This window comes from Sapajus apella, unplaced genomic scaffold, assembly GCF_009761245.1.
Source record: "Sapajus apella isolate SASKATOON/1434 unplaced genomic scaffold, GSC_monkey_1.0 scaffold7, whole genome shotgun sequence".
Taxonomy (NCBI): Eukaryota; Metazoa; Chordata; class Mammalia; order Primates; family Cebidae; genus Sapajus; species Sapajus apella.
Window position 1 is genome coordinate 29,451,309 of NW_022436947.1, and position 16,818 is coordinate 29,468,126.

The 16,818-nt window shown below is 36.6% G+C and overlaps 1 protein-coding gene across 6 annotated transcripts in view; it reads left to right on the top strand.

Moving 5' to 3' along the window:
• IMMP2L (inner mitochondrial membrane peptidase subunit 2) overlaps window positions 1-16,818 on the top strand; it is an 865,268-nt gene that overhangs the window by 59,351 nt on the left and 789,099 nt on the right. For all 6 annotated transcript variants that reach the window (XM_032275691.1, XM_032275696.1, XM_032275694.1 and 3 more), the window contains one exon: window positions 10,292-10,395. In XM_032275691.1, coding sequence (XP_032131582.1) covers window positions 10,292-10,395 — 104 coding nt within the window. The remainder of the gene's footprint in view (window positions 1-10,291; window positions 10,396-16,818) is intronic.

Below are 16,818 nucleotides of genomic sequence, written 5' to 3' on the forward strand. Positions count from 1 at the left end.
TCCTTCACTTATGAAGCTTAGTTTGGCTGGATATGAAATTCTGGGTTGAAAGTTCTTTTCTTTAAGGATGTTGAATATTGGTCTCCACTCCGTTCTGTAGGGTTACTGCCGAGATATCCACTGTGAGTCTGATGGACTTCCGTTCGTGGGTAACCCGACCTTTCTCTCTGGCTGCCTTTAGCATTTTTTCCTTCATTTCAACCCTGGTGAATCTGATGATTATGAGCCTTGGGGTTACTCTTCTTGAGGAATATTTTTGTGGTGTTCTCTGTATTTCCTGGACTTGAATGTTGGCCTGCCTTGCTAGGTTGGGGAAGATAATATCCTGACGAGTGTTTTCCAGCTGGGATTTATTCTTTCCATCACATTCAGGTATACCTATCAAACATAGATTAGATCTTTTCACATAATCTCATATTTCTTGGTGGCTTTGTTTATTTCTTTTCACTCTTTTTTCTCTAATCTTGCCTTCTCATTTTATTTCATTGACTTGGTCTTCAATCTCTGATATCCTTTCTTCTGCTTGGTGGATTTGGCTGTTGAAACTTGTATATGCTTCATGAAGTTCTTGTCTGGTGTTTTTCAGCTCCACCAATTCATTTAATTCTTCTTTAAGTTGTGTATTCTCATTAGCATTTCATCAAACCTTTTTTCAGGTTCTTAGTTTCTTTGCATTGGGTTAGAACATGTTCTTTTAACTCAGAGAAGTTTGTTATTACCCACCTTCTGAAGCCTGTTTCTGTGACTTCATCAGACTCATTCTCCATCCAGCTTTGTTCCTTTGTTGGTGAGGAGTTGTGATCCCTTGGAGGAGGAGAGGCATTTTGGTTTTAGGTGTTTTCATCCTTTTTGTGCCAGTTTCTTCCCATCTTTGTGGATTTATCTACCTGTGGTCTTTGTAGTTGGTGACTTTCGGATGGGGTCTCTGAGTGGATGTCCTTTTTCTTGATGTTGAAGTTATTTCTTTCTGTATTTTAGTTTTTCTTCTAACAGGCCCCTCTGCTGTAGGATTGCTGGAGGTCCACTCCAGACTCTGCTTGCCTGGGGATCACCTGGAGTGGCTGCAGGCAGTAAGGGTTGCTGCCAGTTTCTTCTTCTGTTATCTTTGTCCCAGAAGAATACCTGCCAGATGTCAGCCTGAGCTCTGCTTTATGAGGTGCTTCTTTGGATATACGGGGGTCAGGGAGCTGCTTAAGGAGACAGTCTGTCCCTTAAAGGAGCTCAAGGGCTGAGCTATGAGCTCTGTTGTTTTGTTCAGAGCTGCTGGGCAGTTATGTTTTTGTCTGTTGCAGTGGAACTCATAACTGCCTTTTTCCACAGGTGCTCTGTCCTGGGAAGCTGTGACTTTATTTATAAGTTCCTGATGTGCCGCTGCCTTTTTTCAGAGCTGCCCTGCCCCTCAAGGACGTAGTCTAGTCACAGTCTGCCAGCAGAGGCATTGCTGAGCTGCCGTGGGCTCTGCCTAGCTGCAGAGTGAACTTGCTTGGGGCTTTGTTTATAGAGGTATAATGAGAACTTCTTTGATAATGGCAATCTGCCTCAGTAATGGGGGACTGCCTCTGTAATGGCAGACTGCTTCGGTAATGGTGCACTGCCTCAGTAATAGCAGATTGCCTCGGTAATGACAGACTGCCTCTGTAACAGCGGACTGCCTCTGTAGTGGTGGAGTGCCTTGGTAATGGCGGATGCCCTTCCCCCAACAGAGCTGGATCATCCCGGGTCTAGCTGCACTTGCTGCGAAACTCTCAATCCAGAGCATTTCAAATTGCTGGTCTTTGTTGGGGTGGGACCTGCTGAGCCAGAATTCCTTGCTCCCTGTTTCAGCCCCCTTTTTTTCAGTTGAATGGATGGCTCTGTCTCCCAGGTGTTCCAGGCACCAGTTGAGATGGCCGCCCAGATTTGTGTGAGTTTTTGTGCAGAAACCCACAGCGCTGGCTGAAACAGCCATGCTGGAAACTCACGGTGCTTTTCAGCCCGGGAATCTCCTGGTCTGTGGGCCGTAAAAAGTCGCTTGGAAATGCGGTGTTCACTCACCCTCTGCATTGTTCTCACTGGGGACTGTACTCCAGAGCTGTTCCTATTTTGCCATCTTGGATCCCTATCCCTACTATGAACTTTCATTATTTTATTTTTATTTTTAATATGTTCGGAGACAGAAAAGTAGTTTCTTCTGGGCAAGAACAACTTAGAAATGAATCGGAAAGCCTTATTCAGTTTTATGTGGAAATTAAAGATTCAGCATGTATCTTGCTGGGGCTTTTCCATGTAGCCGGCTTATATTACACATAGCAGTCTGTCTTCAGGTTAATATGCAGATATGTTTATGTAAATTTTATATTTCATTGACTACATAATGAATTTCTGATATGGTTCATTAGAGCTATAAATAAGAATAGCTATCTCAAAATCTGTTTTATTATCTAGGAAACACTATGCACATATTTAATGGTAATGTTTTATAATTAGTGCATTGAACCAGCAAGTTTGCAGATTTGAACCTTGTAATCTAGTTGTAGTGACCTGAATTGAAGAGATGCTTAAATAATAAAAAGCCTGTTTAAAGAAAACAAGCTTTAAAAATATTAGTAATAAGAGGATGTAAAAATCAGATGCTTTATTTTTCAAAAACAATTCATTGCTTAGTACTTACATTAATGTAAAAGCACTGCATATTGATTGGCAGAAGCCTTAGAAAACATAGAATAATGTAGAAAATAAATAATAATTGACACCACCTTTCAGAATTTTTTATTTTAAAGATATTAGTATATAATAGTTAAGTTATTAAATGATAACTATGTTCAAGTCATTGCAGTATTGACTTTACATATATTAGTTTATTTAATTTCCCACACAACTGTATGAGGGAGATACTATTATTCACCCACTTAGATGGAAAAGTACGATCAGAGAGATTGAATAACTAATTGAAGATTGCATAGATTTAAACCCAGCTTTTGACTTCAAAGTTTGCATTTCGAAACCATTATAAATTATTCTTTCTTTTCTGCATAATTTCCTTCTTTCCTTCATTCTCTTTCTGCTCCTGTTTTCCTGTCTCATCTTTCCCTAAATTAGATCATACAAGTTTGTTTTTATTATGTCACATTTTTCACTTATTTGCCAGACATATGCAAATATGTATATTTTCAAAATGTATCATGTTTTATATACATATAGTTTAACCATTGCTAAACCAAGGTTTAATCAGTTTCCTATTATTGGTGTTGAGGTTGGCCCAGTTTTTCTCTTGATTTTAGCCAAAATACTGAGAAGCTATTCACTATTGTAAATAATATATGGTGAACATCTTTGCATATGTTCCTTTGCACATGTTCCTTTGCACATATTTCTGATAAGTTTCTTAGGACGTCTTTTTAAATGTGACAATTTCAAGACTAAGGACAAGATCACTTTTAAGACTTTAAATGTATTTTGGCAAATTATCTTGTTGATTGTTTCTAAAGATTTTCATTCCTTCCAGTAGTGTGTGAGAGTGCCTGTGATGCTTTCATGTGATGTTCTATAGTAGAACATGGAGTTAAGATTAGGAGAATAAAACATTAACAACTCAGTATAATTCTAAATTAAATAAATATAGTATATGTTCACTTTTATTTTATTAGGGAAATTGGGCCATGTGATTATGAAGGAGAAGAATTATGATAGGCTATCTGCAAGCTGGAGGTCCAGGTAACTTGTCTCAGACCAAGTCTGAAGGCCTCAGAACCACAGAAGCTAATAGTATAACTCTCAGTCCAAGGCCAAGGGCCCGAGACCTGGGGGCTGCTGGTTCAAGTCCCAGAGTCCAAAGTCAGAGGACCTGGAGTTCTAAGATTTCCAAGGAAAGAAGAAGTAGTAGGGTGTCCCAGCTTCATGAAAGACAGGGTGTGTGTGTGTGTGTGTGTGTGTGTGTGTGTGTGTGTGTATGTGTGTGAGAGAGAGACAGACAGAGAGAGAGAGAGAAAATATTTACCTTTATCCTTGTTGTCGAGAGAGAAAGAGACAGAGAGAGAGACAGAGAGAGAGAGAGAGAGAATATTTACCTTTATCCTGCCTTGTTGTCGAGAGAGAAAGAGACAGAGAGAGAGAATATTTACCTTTCCTCTTCCTTGTTGTTGTATCCAAGCCATCAACTAATTGTTTGGTGTCTGCCCATGTTGGATGAGGGTGGATCTTTCTTACTCAGTCTAGTGCTTCAAAAGCCAGTGTCTTCTGGAAACACTCTTACCACCCTCACAGATATACCCAGAGTAATGCTTTCTTAACTTTCTGGTTAGCCCTTAATCTACTCAAGTTGACACCTAAAATTAACCATCAGAAGGGGTATAGGCAATAAGTACCATTATGTAAGAGGAATGTTCCATTTCTAACTTATAGCTTTGTACAGACCTGGCTACATTATAGTCTATTTTATTATGCATACCTAGTAAGACAAATCCGAGAACTCTAGAAGCTATACAAATTATAGAGACCCCTGAATAGCAAGGGAAGAAAGATGGCATTCTAGACCATTTTGTCTACATTCTTACAAAGGTGTGACATCTAATGACTCTAAGAATGTACACTTACTTTAACTGTACTTATTTCATGCTTCTTGGCCAGTGCTACGGTGTCAAAAAGTCTAAATCAACAGTACTATTTCAGTTCCTTCTGTTATTGCCCCCGCCCCTGCAGATATGTCTTCAAAGTAATGGTTCTTCAAAAGAAGTCTGAGGGCTACTGTTGGGGCTTGTGGCTGCAGCTGGGCACCATCTTACTTAAAAGCACAAGGTTTGATATTTACATGTTGTAGATTGTCTGTAGCCAGTGTGACTGGTGCCTTTTATAAGCCTGAAAAGGCTGAAAGCATTGCACCCAAAGAAGTAAGGTCAAAACCAGGCTTTCTTGATGTCCTGTAGGCAGTGAATCATAGCCTGTAGTCTTTTTAAAATTAAAAAATGAATAAAATATTTTTAGCAAAAACCCGGAATATCATTTATTGATTGATGGCTTCAGTTAAATCTTACAAGGCAAGAAGTCTATTGTGACTGTGTTTAATTCTCTAGGAGAATTTTATTTTTGTAAACCAAAAAATAAACTTTTGCAAAACTGTCGTATGATTTGAGGTTAGACACAAGCTGAGGATTTAGGATAACTTGACAATAATATTTGTTTTTAGCAGAAATAAAAGTCCTTCAGCATAGTCTTTGATCAGAGAAAAGATTAAAGCCTAGCTTTTGTGTTATGCTTGTTTCAAAGCAGATTCAATAGATATTGGCTGTTTCTAGCATTAGCATAACTTACTAACATCTGCTGAAATCTGCTGACTTATATTGTATATCTTAGAGTGAACTATGTGGTGCTTAGGTCAGAACAAAGCATACGAACTAAATATATATTCGTTATAAAAAACAATCTGTGAAATACAACTGAGCCAGAGGAAAACAATGTGGGGGGAGGGGTCAGCAGAAAAGGAAATCATAATTTCATCAATCAGAGCTAAGGAGTGTTAGCTTTTTAAGTGCATATGTTTTATATATGTCTGTATATGTGTGTGTGTGTTTTAAAAATAAGAATTTAACACGTAGTGGGTGTAAAATTCTTAAAGGTATTCATAATTATGCACATTAAAATTTTTTGGATTAATTTATAGAGGCAGAACAATTAAGGCTGCAAATGAAAGTATGCCAACTACTTGCTTAAAACAAGTGAGGAGACAATCAACAAAAAGTTTAGAAATGAAGGGTAGCATTTTCTGCCTGAAGACTTTCAGTTTACTATGTAAAATGAGAAATGTGCAGGGCAATATTTAAATGTTTAATTTTTCTTAAGTCTTATGGAAAAGATACTGTATCTGATTTTGTTTCCCTTTATTTTGTTGTTGCCATCATTAGTGTCCTATTTGTTGACTGCTACTCTGTATCATGACTGTAATGTTTTGTAGACTATCAGTTTTATTCTTGTAGCAACCCCATAAGGTCAAGTGTTACTGCAATTAGTCCCCATTTTATAGATGAGGAAATGAGGCAAGATGAGGAAATGAGGTAATATGGTTAATAAGAAATGGAGACAAGATTTGAACATAGTTTTCAGTGTTTAGAGCAAGGACTCTTCAAAACACTGCTCCAACTTTGATTTTTAACTTTAGTGGTCCATGGTAGAAGCAGAGAAATAGGTGAGTATAAGAGTACAAGTTGTTGAAGAAAAGACACGCGGAGCAGGTGTTGGGCTTGGCTTGTTCTTTGTGAGTTAGTGTTTTTCCCCTTGTTACTGGAAATCAATGACTAGTAGCAGGAATATCTGATACAATCACATACTTTGAGATACAGGTGGAAACTCCCAGATTAAATATTCTCTAGGATTTCTTCAAAAACTTTATTACTTGAAGTTAGTTACATTTTGATGTAGTCCTTTGGAATCTAGGATTTAAAATAGTAACAAGAAAATACAGATTCTGTGGTAACATAAGATTATTATTCATGACTTTTATTTCCATATGATGTCTTCATCAATTTGAAAAGATTGCTTGCTCTGGCTGTTTTTTTTCTTTTTCATAAAGCTTTTGTTTTTATTGACATACAGAGAACTATGGTTCTTAAGGTGCTATGGGAATAACTTCCCAATTCAAGAAGGTTTTTCTTTATGATGCATTGTTGATATTCATAAGTGTTAGATTCATAAATAAACAATAAGGATATTTTAATGTGTTGTGATTACCATTATTTCATTATGAATAATAAAGCCCTATTCAACTATTTCTAACTCTTAAATTGCCTAACTTGTTGAGACACAAAAAATGTCTTACTATACTTATCTAGAATATGTTTTCTAGATTAGTAAAAAGACAACTAAGATTTTTAAACTGGTCGACTGAGAAAAGGGTAGACAGGAAGTAAGAAAATAAGAAAGGGCTGGGCATAGTGGCTCATACTTGTTGTCTCAGTACTTTGCGATGCTAAGGCATGAGGATTGCTTGAGGCCAGGAGTTTGAGACCAGCCTGGTCAACATAGCAAGATCCCCCAATCTGTACCAAAAAACCCATAAAACAAAGACAAATAAACTCCAAAAAAACGAAACCAATTTAGCTGAGTGTGGTGGTATGCACTTGTAAACCTGTAGTCCTAGCTACATGGGAACCTGGGAGACTGAGCCCAGGAGTTCAAGGCTACAGTAAGCCATGATCATGGCATTGCACTTCAGTCTGAGCAAAACAGCGAGACCCTCTTTAAAAGAAACAAAAAAAGAGTCCAGGCAAGGTGACTAATGCCTGTAATCCCAGCATGTTGGGAGGCCGAGGCAGGTGGATCACGAGTTCAGGAGTTTGAGACCAGCCTGGCCAATATGGTGAAACCGCATCTCTACTAAAAATACAACTGGGTGTGGTGGTGCACTTGTAGTTCCAGCTACTTGGGAGGCTGAGGCAGAAGAATTGCTTGAACCGGGGAGGCGGAGGTTGCAGTGAGCCGAGATTGTGCCACTGCACTGCAGCCTGGGTGACAGAGCAAGACTCTGTCTCCAAAAAAAAAAAAAAAAAAAGGAAGGAAGAAAACTTTGTTAGGAAATGATAACAAATTCCATTTTAATCCTGTTGAATTTTTTGTCAGGTAGTCAAGTGAAATTGAGGGAATGTGTTCTCCTTCCGGGTCCATGAGGGGGTGCAGTTTTAAGGTCAAGAATTTCCCAGTGCCATGCCCCCTCCCATCTCTCTCCATCCAGGAGATTTAATGGTTTATATTTGAATTTCGCGGGCGCAGGAAGAGACTAAGAATCAATCACCCCAGCAGAAGTTTAAAGGAGCTCCTTTCATTGGCCAGAGGAACTTGGGAAGGTGGGACTTTCTCCCGGGATAAATTCCCCTACTCCTTCACCCACAGCTCTCTGGAATCCCCTCCCACATGGTGGGAGCCCCCTTTCCCCCCTGGAATTTCTCTTCTGGAATCCCCTTCCACACCATGGAAGTCTTTCTCTTCTTCTCTTTAGCTAAATAAAATCACCTTTCTGCAACACTTCTTGGGTCCGATATTTACTTTTAGGAGCATACGGCGCAGCCATCGCTTATTCTCTGAGAGACTGGAGACCAAGAACCCACAGCATTCTCTCGGGGGAGCTGTGCCTCACCAGCACTCAAGAAAACCGGGTTACAGAATGACTAGCAGGGAATTTAAAACTGAGATTTAAAGCAGAGATTTAGGTATTATCACATAAAGGAGTTGGTGAAAGCTCTGGCAGTGTTTGAGATGTTCAAGGATAACCAATATTTTTCAGCTCCAAAGCCCTGGATCAAAAATAATGTCAGGATAACAGGCTCCACGAAGAATTTTGACGTATTTGTCAACTCTTTCTTCTTAGAAAATCTACAAATAATCCCAGGAATCTTTAACAAAAGACGTGTCATTACTGCTCCAGGGACTGGCTGTTGCCCCGCGTTCACTGTTTTCCCTGCTTTTGCTGTGCCTGTGGTTGTGTCTCCACTGGCTGCTGTCATCAGCCCTGCGATGAGGGTGGAGAACCTCAGTTGTTGTTTGGCACCTTTCCTATCACCACAGAAATGGCCATTTCCCGTGGAAGCACTCTTGGAGAGTCATAATTCAAACAAGTCAGCAAGAAAAAAACCAATCCCATCAGAAAGTGGGCTGAGGACATGAGTAGACAATTCTCAAAAGAAGATATACAAATGGCCAACAAGCATATGAAAAAATCTTCAACATCATTAATTATCAGGAAACGCAAATCAAACCCACAATGCAGTGCTACCTCACTCCTACAAAAATGACCATAATAAAAAAATCAAAAAATAATAGATGTTGGTGTGGATGTGGTGAAAAGGAAACAGTTTTACACTGTTGGTGGCAATGTAAAACTAGTACGACTTCTATGGAAAACAGTGTGGAGATTCTTTAAATAACAAAAGTAAATCTACTGTTTGATCCAACAATTCCTAGCATTACTAGGTATCTACTCAGAGGAAATTAAGTTATTATATGAAGAAGATACTTGAACATACATGTTTATAGCAGCACAATTTGCAACTGCAAAAACGGAACCAGGCTAAATGCCGCATCAGTCAACAAGTGGATAAAGAAAATGTGGTCTATAAATATATCATGTAATACTACTCAGCCATAAAAAGGAACAAAATAATGTTATTCACAACAATCTGGTTGGAATTGGAGACGATTAGTCTAAGTGAAGTGAGCCAGGAATGGAAAACCAAACATTGTATGTTCTCACTGATATGTGGGAGCTAAGCTGTGAGGGCACAAAGGCATAAGAATGATACATTGGACTTTGGGGACTTGGGGGGAAAGTGTGGGTGGTACTGAAAGGTAAAAGCCTACACATTGGGTACAGTGTACACTGCTTGGGTGATGGGTGCATCAGAATCTCATAAATCACCACTGAAGAACTTAATTCATGTAACCGAACACCCATTTGCCTACAAAAGCTATCAAAATAAAAAAGGAAAAAAAAATGAAAAACAGTGAAAACGCTGTCTCAGCTTTTCTCATTCTTTTGTCCCCCTTTTCTTGCCTCAAGCTTGTTATTCATTGGCTTTGTCTGTACCCCTGTCCAAATGACAGGTATGCTGGTTTCATGGTTCCCCAATCAAATTTTTATGCCTATATGGCTCCTGACCTTTAGAAAAATTCTTACACAAACTATTTCTTAGTTTTTGCTCCATTAATTCTCAGGCACAGTAAGACTTCTCTGAATTTTAGGATGAAGGCCCCTTATTAGGCTCAAACTGGGACCAAGACCCTTAGGACATGTGCTCTTTTGAGAAAAGACAGGTCAACATGGGAAATCCATTCATTTTAAAATGATAATCCTGTCACCTCTTTCTTTTGTCCCCTTCAGTTCTTCATATGACCTTAAAGATTTGTGGTTATGATTGTGAATTGGGATTATTTCCTCTTTTCCCCAGATAGAACAATGGTGTGTACTACCGTGGAATTAGATCCTATCTGAATATTTTGTTAGGAGGTTTGACTCACTTCCTCCTCATGTTTTTATACTATTCTTAAGTCTTTTCTTACCTCATTACTAGAGTTTACTAAAGATTTTAATGTCTGGCACATGCTCCTTTCAAATACCTATTGGTAATTCATTTTTTTCTGGTTCATCTGTGAAGAATCCCAACGAGCCTTTTTGAGAACTCATAATTTGTAGTTACTTTAGAACAGCAATTTATAGAAAGGTACTGTATTAGAAATGTTTTATTTCACTCCACTCGAGCTATGAAGTGCAAGAACCATGAAGATTGAAAAATGCAAATGATAGATATGTCTTTTTCTCCTTATTTTCTAGCCTTCTTTGAATCCTGGGGGGAGCCAGTCATCTGATGTGGTGCTTTTGAACCACTGGAAAGTGAGGAATTTTGAAGTACACCGTGGTGACATTGTATCATTGGTGTGAGTAATTCAGAAGCATAATATATTTGTATATAAAATTATTTATACTTATGATGATTTAACTGGTAATCCATTGTTAATATCATGTTGCCCATTATTAAATTGAATTCAGGTTAAATATGTGTTTTTAAAAATGAATTTTGCAATGTAACAATGCTATAAAAAGAAATTTTTCTTTTGCGTTTAAAATGTTTGTTGACTAACGTATTTGAATTGGCTAAAATGTGTTTAATGAAATGTTGATTAGAAATTATTAAAGATATATGCATTTAGTATTACTTTGGAATATTTTGAAATTTTGCATCTTGGTAAGCAACTTTTTTTGTTAGCCCAATGTTTTCTTGGTTTGTATAGCTAAAAAGTATTCCTAGAAGGTGATAATTGTGACATGAAAATAATTGACGTTTATATATATCAGGAGTTTAATGAAAAAGGAAGTTTGAAAGACTAGTACTGGATGCTTCTGTTTGGGGCCAATAGGTGGCACTGTTTCACTGTTACAATATTATGACTGGTCAGAAATAAAAATTTCATTCCAGTCTTAATGTAGAAAAAGAATGTCAAGCTGTGCATAACTGACGTGATGATATAATACATAGTCCTAGGACTGCTTAAATGGTTTGGAGATTTTTGTTTGTTTGCTTTAAATTTACTCTAGGAAGACTGCAGCCAAACTTGTCTAATTTCTTCTGCTTTCAAATACTTATAAAAATGGTTTAGTATGATTCCCTGTTATGCCAGTTAGGGGCAGCAATTAATGTAGCAGTGTTACTGCCATTTGTCTTGGCGACAGTAAAAATATTGGGTAAAGACTTTTCCCATTTATATTTTGGATTTTTGAATTGGAAGGATTTTTTCTGTTGGATGGTAACTTGTAATTGTTTGGTAAAAGCAAACCAACACCTGCTTATTCATACTTACTGTTGGCTAGTGCTTTATGGAAATAGATATTCTATAAATGTGTTTCTCTCAAGACTATTCTACCAGTATTCATTTGAAAACATATTAACCAAATCTGGTTAGTGACTAATGAAATAAATTCAAGTGGAGTTTTGTATGGCAGACATCCAAGGAGGGATATTAAATGCTTCTCAGGTTTTGAGTGCTTTTAAAAATATTAACCTGCTCTTTGAAGTGTACTTTTATTTTGTCATTCAGAGTATTATCTTTGCAACCTCCTAAACAACCTTCCTATGCTGACTTAGCCTGTCGTATGCTTATTATTCTTTTGCCTTTGGTTTGACAAGGTTACATCCTCACTTAGTTGGTGATGGAAAGGATACCCACCCAAGTGAAAGAGGTCACACTATACACAGACAAATGTGCAGTATTTTTTTCCCCCTCGTGAGAAACATGCTGACTATCTCCAACCAAGGGGACTTGAATAGATAATTGAAAACTCAAACAAGGCTCCTTGATATTCAGGGTTGCATGGGTCCATAAAAGTACCCTACCATATCATGGAGTATATTAAAAAGAGCACACTATCCTTTTATGAAATATTCATAGTGATTGATATTTATTGTATACATTAACTTCAAAACTATTCTACTCAAATTGGGATTCATATATAAATTACAGTCATTCCAGTTGAACTGTGTTTTTAATGATTCAGTTATGTGCTATATCTTTGTCATGGACAAATAACACAAACTTTCATATGCTTGTTCCTAGAGGAGCCATTTACATAAAAGAGTGCTTGGTCACTGGTATTATATATTTAACAACAGATGATCATGAAGCAATATTGTTACTTTGAGAAAGAAACAAAAAATCTGATACTGAATAAGGTATAAGGAAGGGTTGAGGTTATCTGTGCATACAAGGGCAGAAAGATGTTAAAATCAGAAGTCATAAGTAGAGAAAAGTTTGTAAGCTATTGTACAAAATGTACTGATACCAGATTGTATGCCCTGCTTTTGTTTTGTATTACTTTATTTATTTATTAACAAAGATCAGGGTTAACTGCAATAGCACTTCTAAGAGAAGGGTTGAATGTTATAATATGGATTCCTTCCTGGTTTGCTGCCATTAGCGTACATAGCCTTCAATTGCCTTTACTAATAATAAGGCAAAACATTAATGATCTGGGAAAAAAATTACATATGAACCAATATAACTTCTGCATTACACTGAAATCTTTTCTTCATTTACCAATTGTCTATGTTACTTTATGTTAGAGAAACATACTATAGCAAAGCAGACCGTCCTTTCTATTGCAAGGGGTTTTGTTCAGAGTTGGTCAACCAGTGTTGTTTCCTAAAGCATGGGAGGTCTGGTGGAGGCAGGTGGGTGCATATTATTTTTTTGTGTATATTTCTTATTTTTTCCCATCCCTTTCTTTCTGTAAAAAGTTGGTCACAGTGGAGTTACTGTTTAAGCATGTTATTCAGTAACTATATTTATTTAATAACATTACTGGTCACACAAAATACTGATTTGGTATCATCAACTCCTCAGTATATGTAGGTGACATCATACTTTCTTAGTGGATTTATGAACTAACAGTGGTGATTAAGGTGGATTTTCTATATCTTGGAATTGACTTTTCATTAACCTTTGTGATGGCCTTCCTGGCTTAGTGTAAGTAGCGTTATTTCACAATAATATATCACTTAACAAGTCCATTGGGACAGAGATTCTTTCATAATAAAGTCTAAATAATCACATTTAACAGTGTTTTAACCTTATTTTACTTTATTTATTTTGAAGAAATATTGCAGAAATTGTATAGAGAGTTCCTATAAATCCCCTAATATTAACATTATATAGAACCATAATTCAATTATCGAAATCAGGAAATTGATATCAGTAGAATATTATTAGGTCTAATCTGTAGACCTTAATCAAATTTTACCTGTTTTTCCACTGATGTCCTTTTTTGGGGCAAAAATTCTACTCTAGATCCCATATTTTCATTTTTTATGGCTCTCTAGTCACCTCCAATATATGCCAGTTCCTTAATCATTGTCTTTTGTGACATTGACAATTTTAAAGGGTACTGGCCAGTTATTTCGCAAAATGCTGCTCAGCTTCTCTTAATGTTTGGTTCTAGACTCTCTTTCAATGGAGAAGCACTGATGTTGATGGCTGAGGCTGAGGCTGAGGAAGCTGCAGCAGTGGGAACCCCTGAATGAGGGAGAAACTCTGTCTGAGTAGGCAGTAGGGCCAGCTGGGGAGGTGGATTCAACAGGGGCAGAGGAGAAGGAGATGGTAGAATTTCTCTTTCAGGCGTGAGTTTTTTTTAGTTTCTTGAAATCACATACTTGGGTCATGACTACAAGGGTTCGAGGCTTCTAGAAATAACTCTACTGAGTCAAATTTATAGTTGCTAGGAAGCAAAGAGGGAGAGCGTGTGGGTGGGAGAAAAGGCCACAGTTTATAGAGAGCGAGAAAGGAAGGAAGAAGGCCTAGATCACAGATTTCACTATATTGAGCCAGTATTCAGTTCTATAGTAGAAGGTTGGGGTAAGAGAATTCTCATTTAATGAGAATGCCTGTAAGTAGGCATTGTGCTAAATGCTTTGAATATGCTGGTTTTATTTAATTCTCACAATATCTGGAGATAGTGATTTTTAACATAAAGAAGCAGATTTAGAGCAACTGAAAAGCAGGGCCGGAATTTGAATCCATGTTCATTTGACTCTAAGCCTGTACTGTCTTATATAGCAAGCACATGTAGTTATAGCACACTTGAAATGTGGTGATTGCTGCTTGTTAAAATCATAATAATTTGGATATATTCACATAAGTAAGTATATTATTAAAATTCCAACTGTTTCTTTTTTCTCTTTTTCTTCTAATTTTATTTTACAAGAGGTTGGGTCTTGCTATGTTGCCCATGCTGGGCATGAACTCCTGAGCCTAATTGATCCTCCTTCCTCAACCTCTTGAGGGCTGGGACTACAGGCAAAACCACTGCATCTGGCTGATTCTTTCTTTTTTAAATGCGCCTAATAGAAAATATAAAAGTACACATGTGGCATATGTTTTATTTCTATTTGATAGCACCATGTCTGAATCTTTTCCCATTATACACTGCTGCATGCCTGGAGTGTGTCTGAAGTGAACTAAGATGAAATCCTAAAGTCTGAGATAGAAAACACTAAGGTAGTTACTATGAAGCCAAGGTAGATTTCTAAAGATAGGTAAACACCTCGTGTTGGTGAGAGTATTGGAATGATCAGGTCCAAAGACAGAGAGAAAAAGATACATAATCTATGAAGAAAGAGATAGAAAAAAACTAACCATAAATTTTAAAAGTACTTATTGACTGCTTATTTTTTTTAGCTAAGAGTTCTGAATTCACTTTTATTTGATTCTTATTAAGAAAAACCAATAAAGGAGGTATTATTGTTATCCCTGGTTTTATAAATGAGAACACTAAGGCATAGAGAGGCTAAATAACCTGCTTAAGGACATAGTAAGTATTGATACATGGCAGAGCAAAGGTTTGTAGTGCCTCATATCAAAGCTGTGTCTTAACCATCATACTGTGATGTCTCTATGTAATGTGATACGATGGTTTGGTTGAGTAACATCTATTCTCACCAAAGAGATCATGCAGGCCCTGGTATGTCTACATCTCTTTTTTTTACTCCCATTTCTTTAATCAAATTTCTGTTACAATGGTTTCTGAAATACGTGGTAGCCTCTTCATTGATAGCAATAATACTATATTATGAACATATAGTGTACATACAGTTTCAACAGCTGATTTGTGACATGCTAAACTAATTGCCACTTTCTGACAGGTGACCAGTGTGGTGGCTGCATCTCCATCGATAAATATGAGCAAAGAGTCATGAAGATTTGAGCCAGGGAAATAGATGAAATAGAATAGAGCCTTCAAAAAAAAAGATGAAAGGTGTTTTGTGTCTTGAGGGATTGTAAATCTTGAAAGGTTCCTTGACCCACCAAGGAAATTAATTGGAATCTGCCAAAAATGGAATTTCATGTTTTGCCCACAGTAATGATAATACTGAATAATGACCCATAATTGTATTAAAAGCCAGTTATCAGTTGAGATGGGAAAATATAATTGTGTATACTTATCTGTTCTATCTGTACTCGTTCCCATTTAAAAAATCTATGGCTAAACATTTTTCTGAGTTTGTAGTTAATATTGTACATTTATGAACCAAATATAGAAAGACCATTGACTTTCACAGATTCTATAGGCAGGATGAAGTACCTACTTTTCTAGTTTTTTTTTTTTTTTTTTTTTTTTTTTTTTTTAAATTGACAGTAAAATGCTGGGGAGCCGGGGAGGGTGGGTGTGGAAATTCCATGTTCCATATTGCAGTTTATTTTAAAGACAGATGTAGTTTTTGGCACTTTTAATTATCCATAGTAATTTGTAGTCATTACTTAGTATATGTATAAGTAATGTTTTTAAATAAATAAAATGAGGTAGTATGAGTATTATTGCTATCGTTTGATATAGATTACAACTGATTTTTAAATGCTGTTCATAGCCATATAGAAAGTTGGTATCCTTAAGATAGTCCTTAATAGCAATTTACTTTCTTAAGTAGGATAAACTGGCTTCACAATGCTTATACATTCAATTATGTAATGAGACATTTTCTTAGTTCTGAGACAAATTACAGCTTAGAAATGTTTTATAAATTTCAATTTTGAATTAATGTGATTTTCTGTTAATGTAACCATAGGAGATATACATAGCTTCTCTTCATCCTGTTTTATAAATGTTATAACCTTTATAACTTCTAGAGGTACTTAGAAGTTATCAAAGAACAAAATTATACAGGCAATGTTCTATTAAATACTAATGCTTATGTTTATAAATGTTTTCATTTTTACTCTGAAATAATTTAGTCTCTGAGAACACTGTTTCTTATATTAAAAAAAAATGAGTAAATGCAAAACACCATTTACAAAGGACCTCCCAAATACACATTACATATTATATGTAAGGAGTCAGATTGAGCTGTTGAGGAGAAGCATTTTGAATGTTAGTTTACATGACAATTACAACAGAATTAAATAAGATTTTAGAGTGGTAAACAGTTTAGGTTTTAAGCAAGAAATGGAACACAAGGCAAATCAACCATCGTATAGGTGTGTCAACCTATCTTAAATACTTTTGGAATCAGTAACATATAGAGGCATACATAAAGATAGGCCTCAGGTCAGTCAGTGGCTGATTTCTACTTCTGACTATAAATGGACTAGTTTATTTCAAACTAAGGCCTATACTGTGAATAATGAGAAAACTAGATTAAAATTGATCTATCTGTCTATCTATCTACTATCTATCTATCTATCTATCTATCTATCGGTCGACAGTTGAGCACTACCAAGGGCTAAAGATCTAAGAATGAAAGGAAACACACTGAAGCGAGCCCTGTATTTGATGTATTTTTTTTTTACCTCGGGTTCTGTCAATTTGCAAGCAGC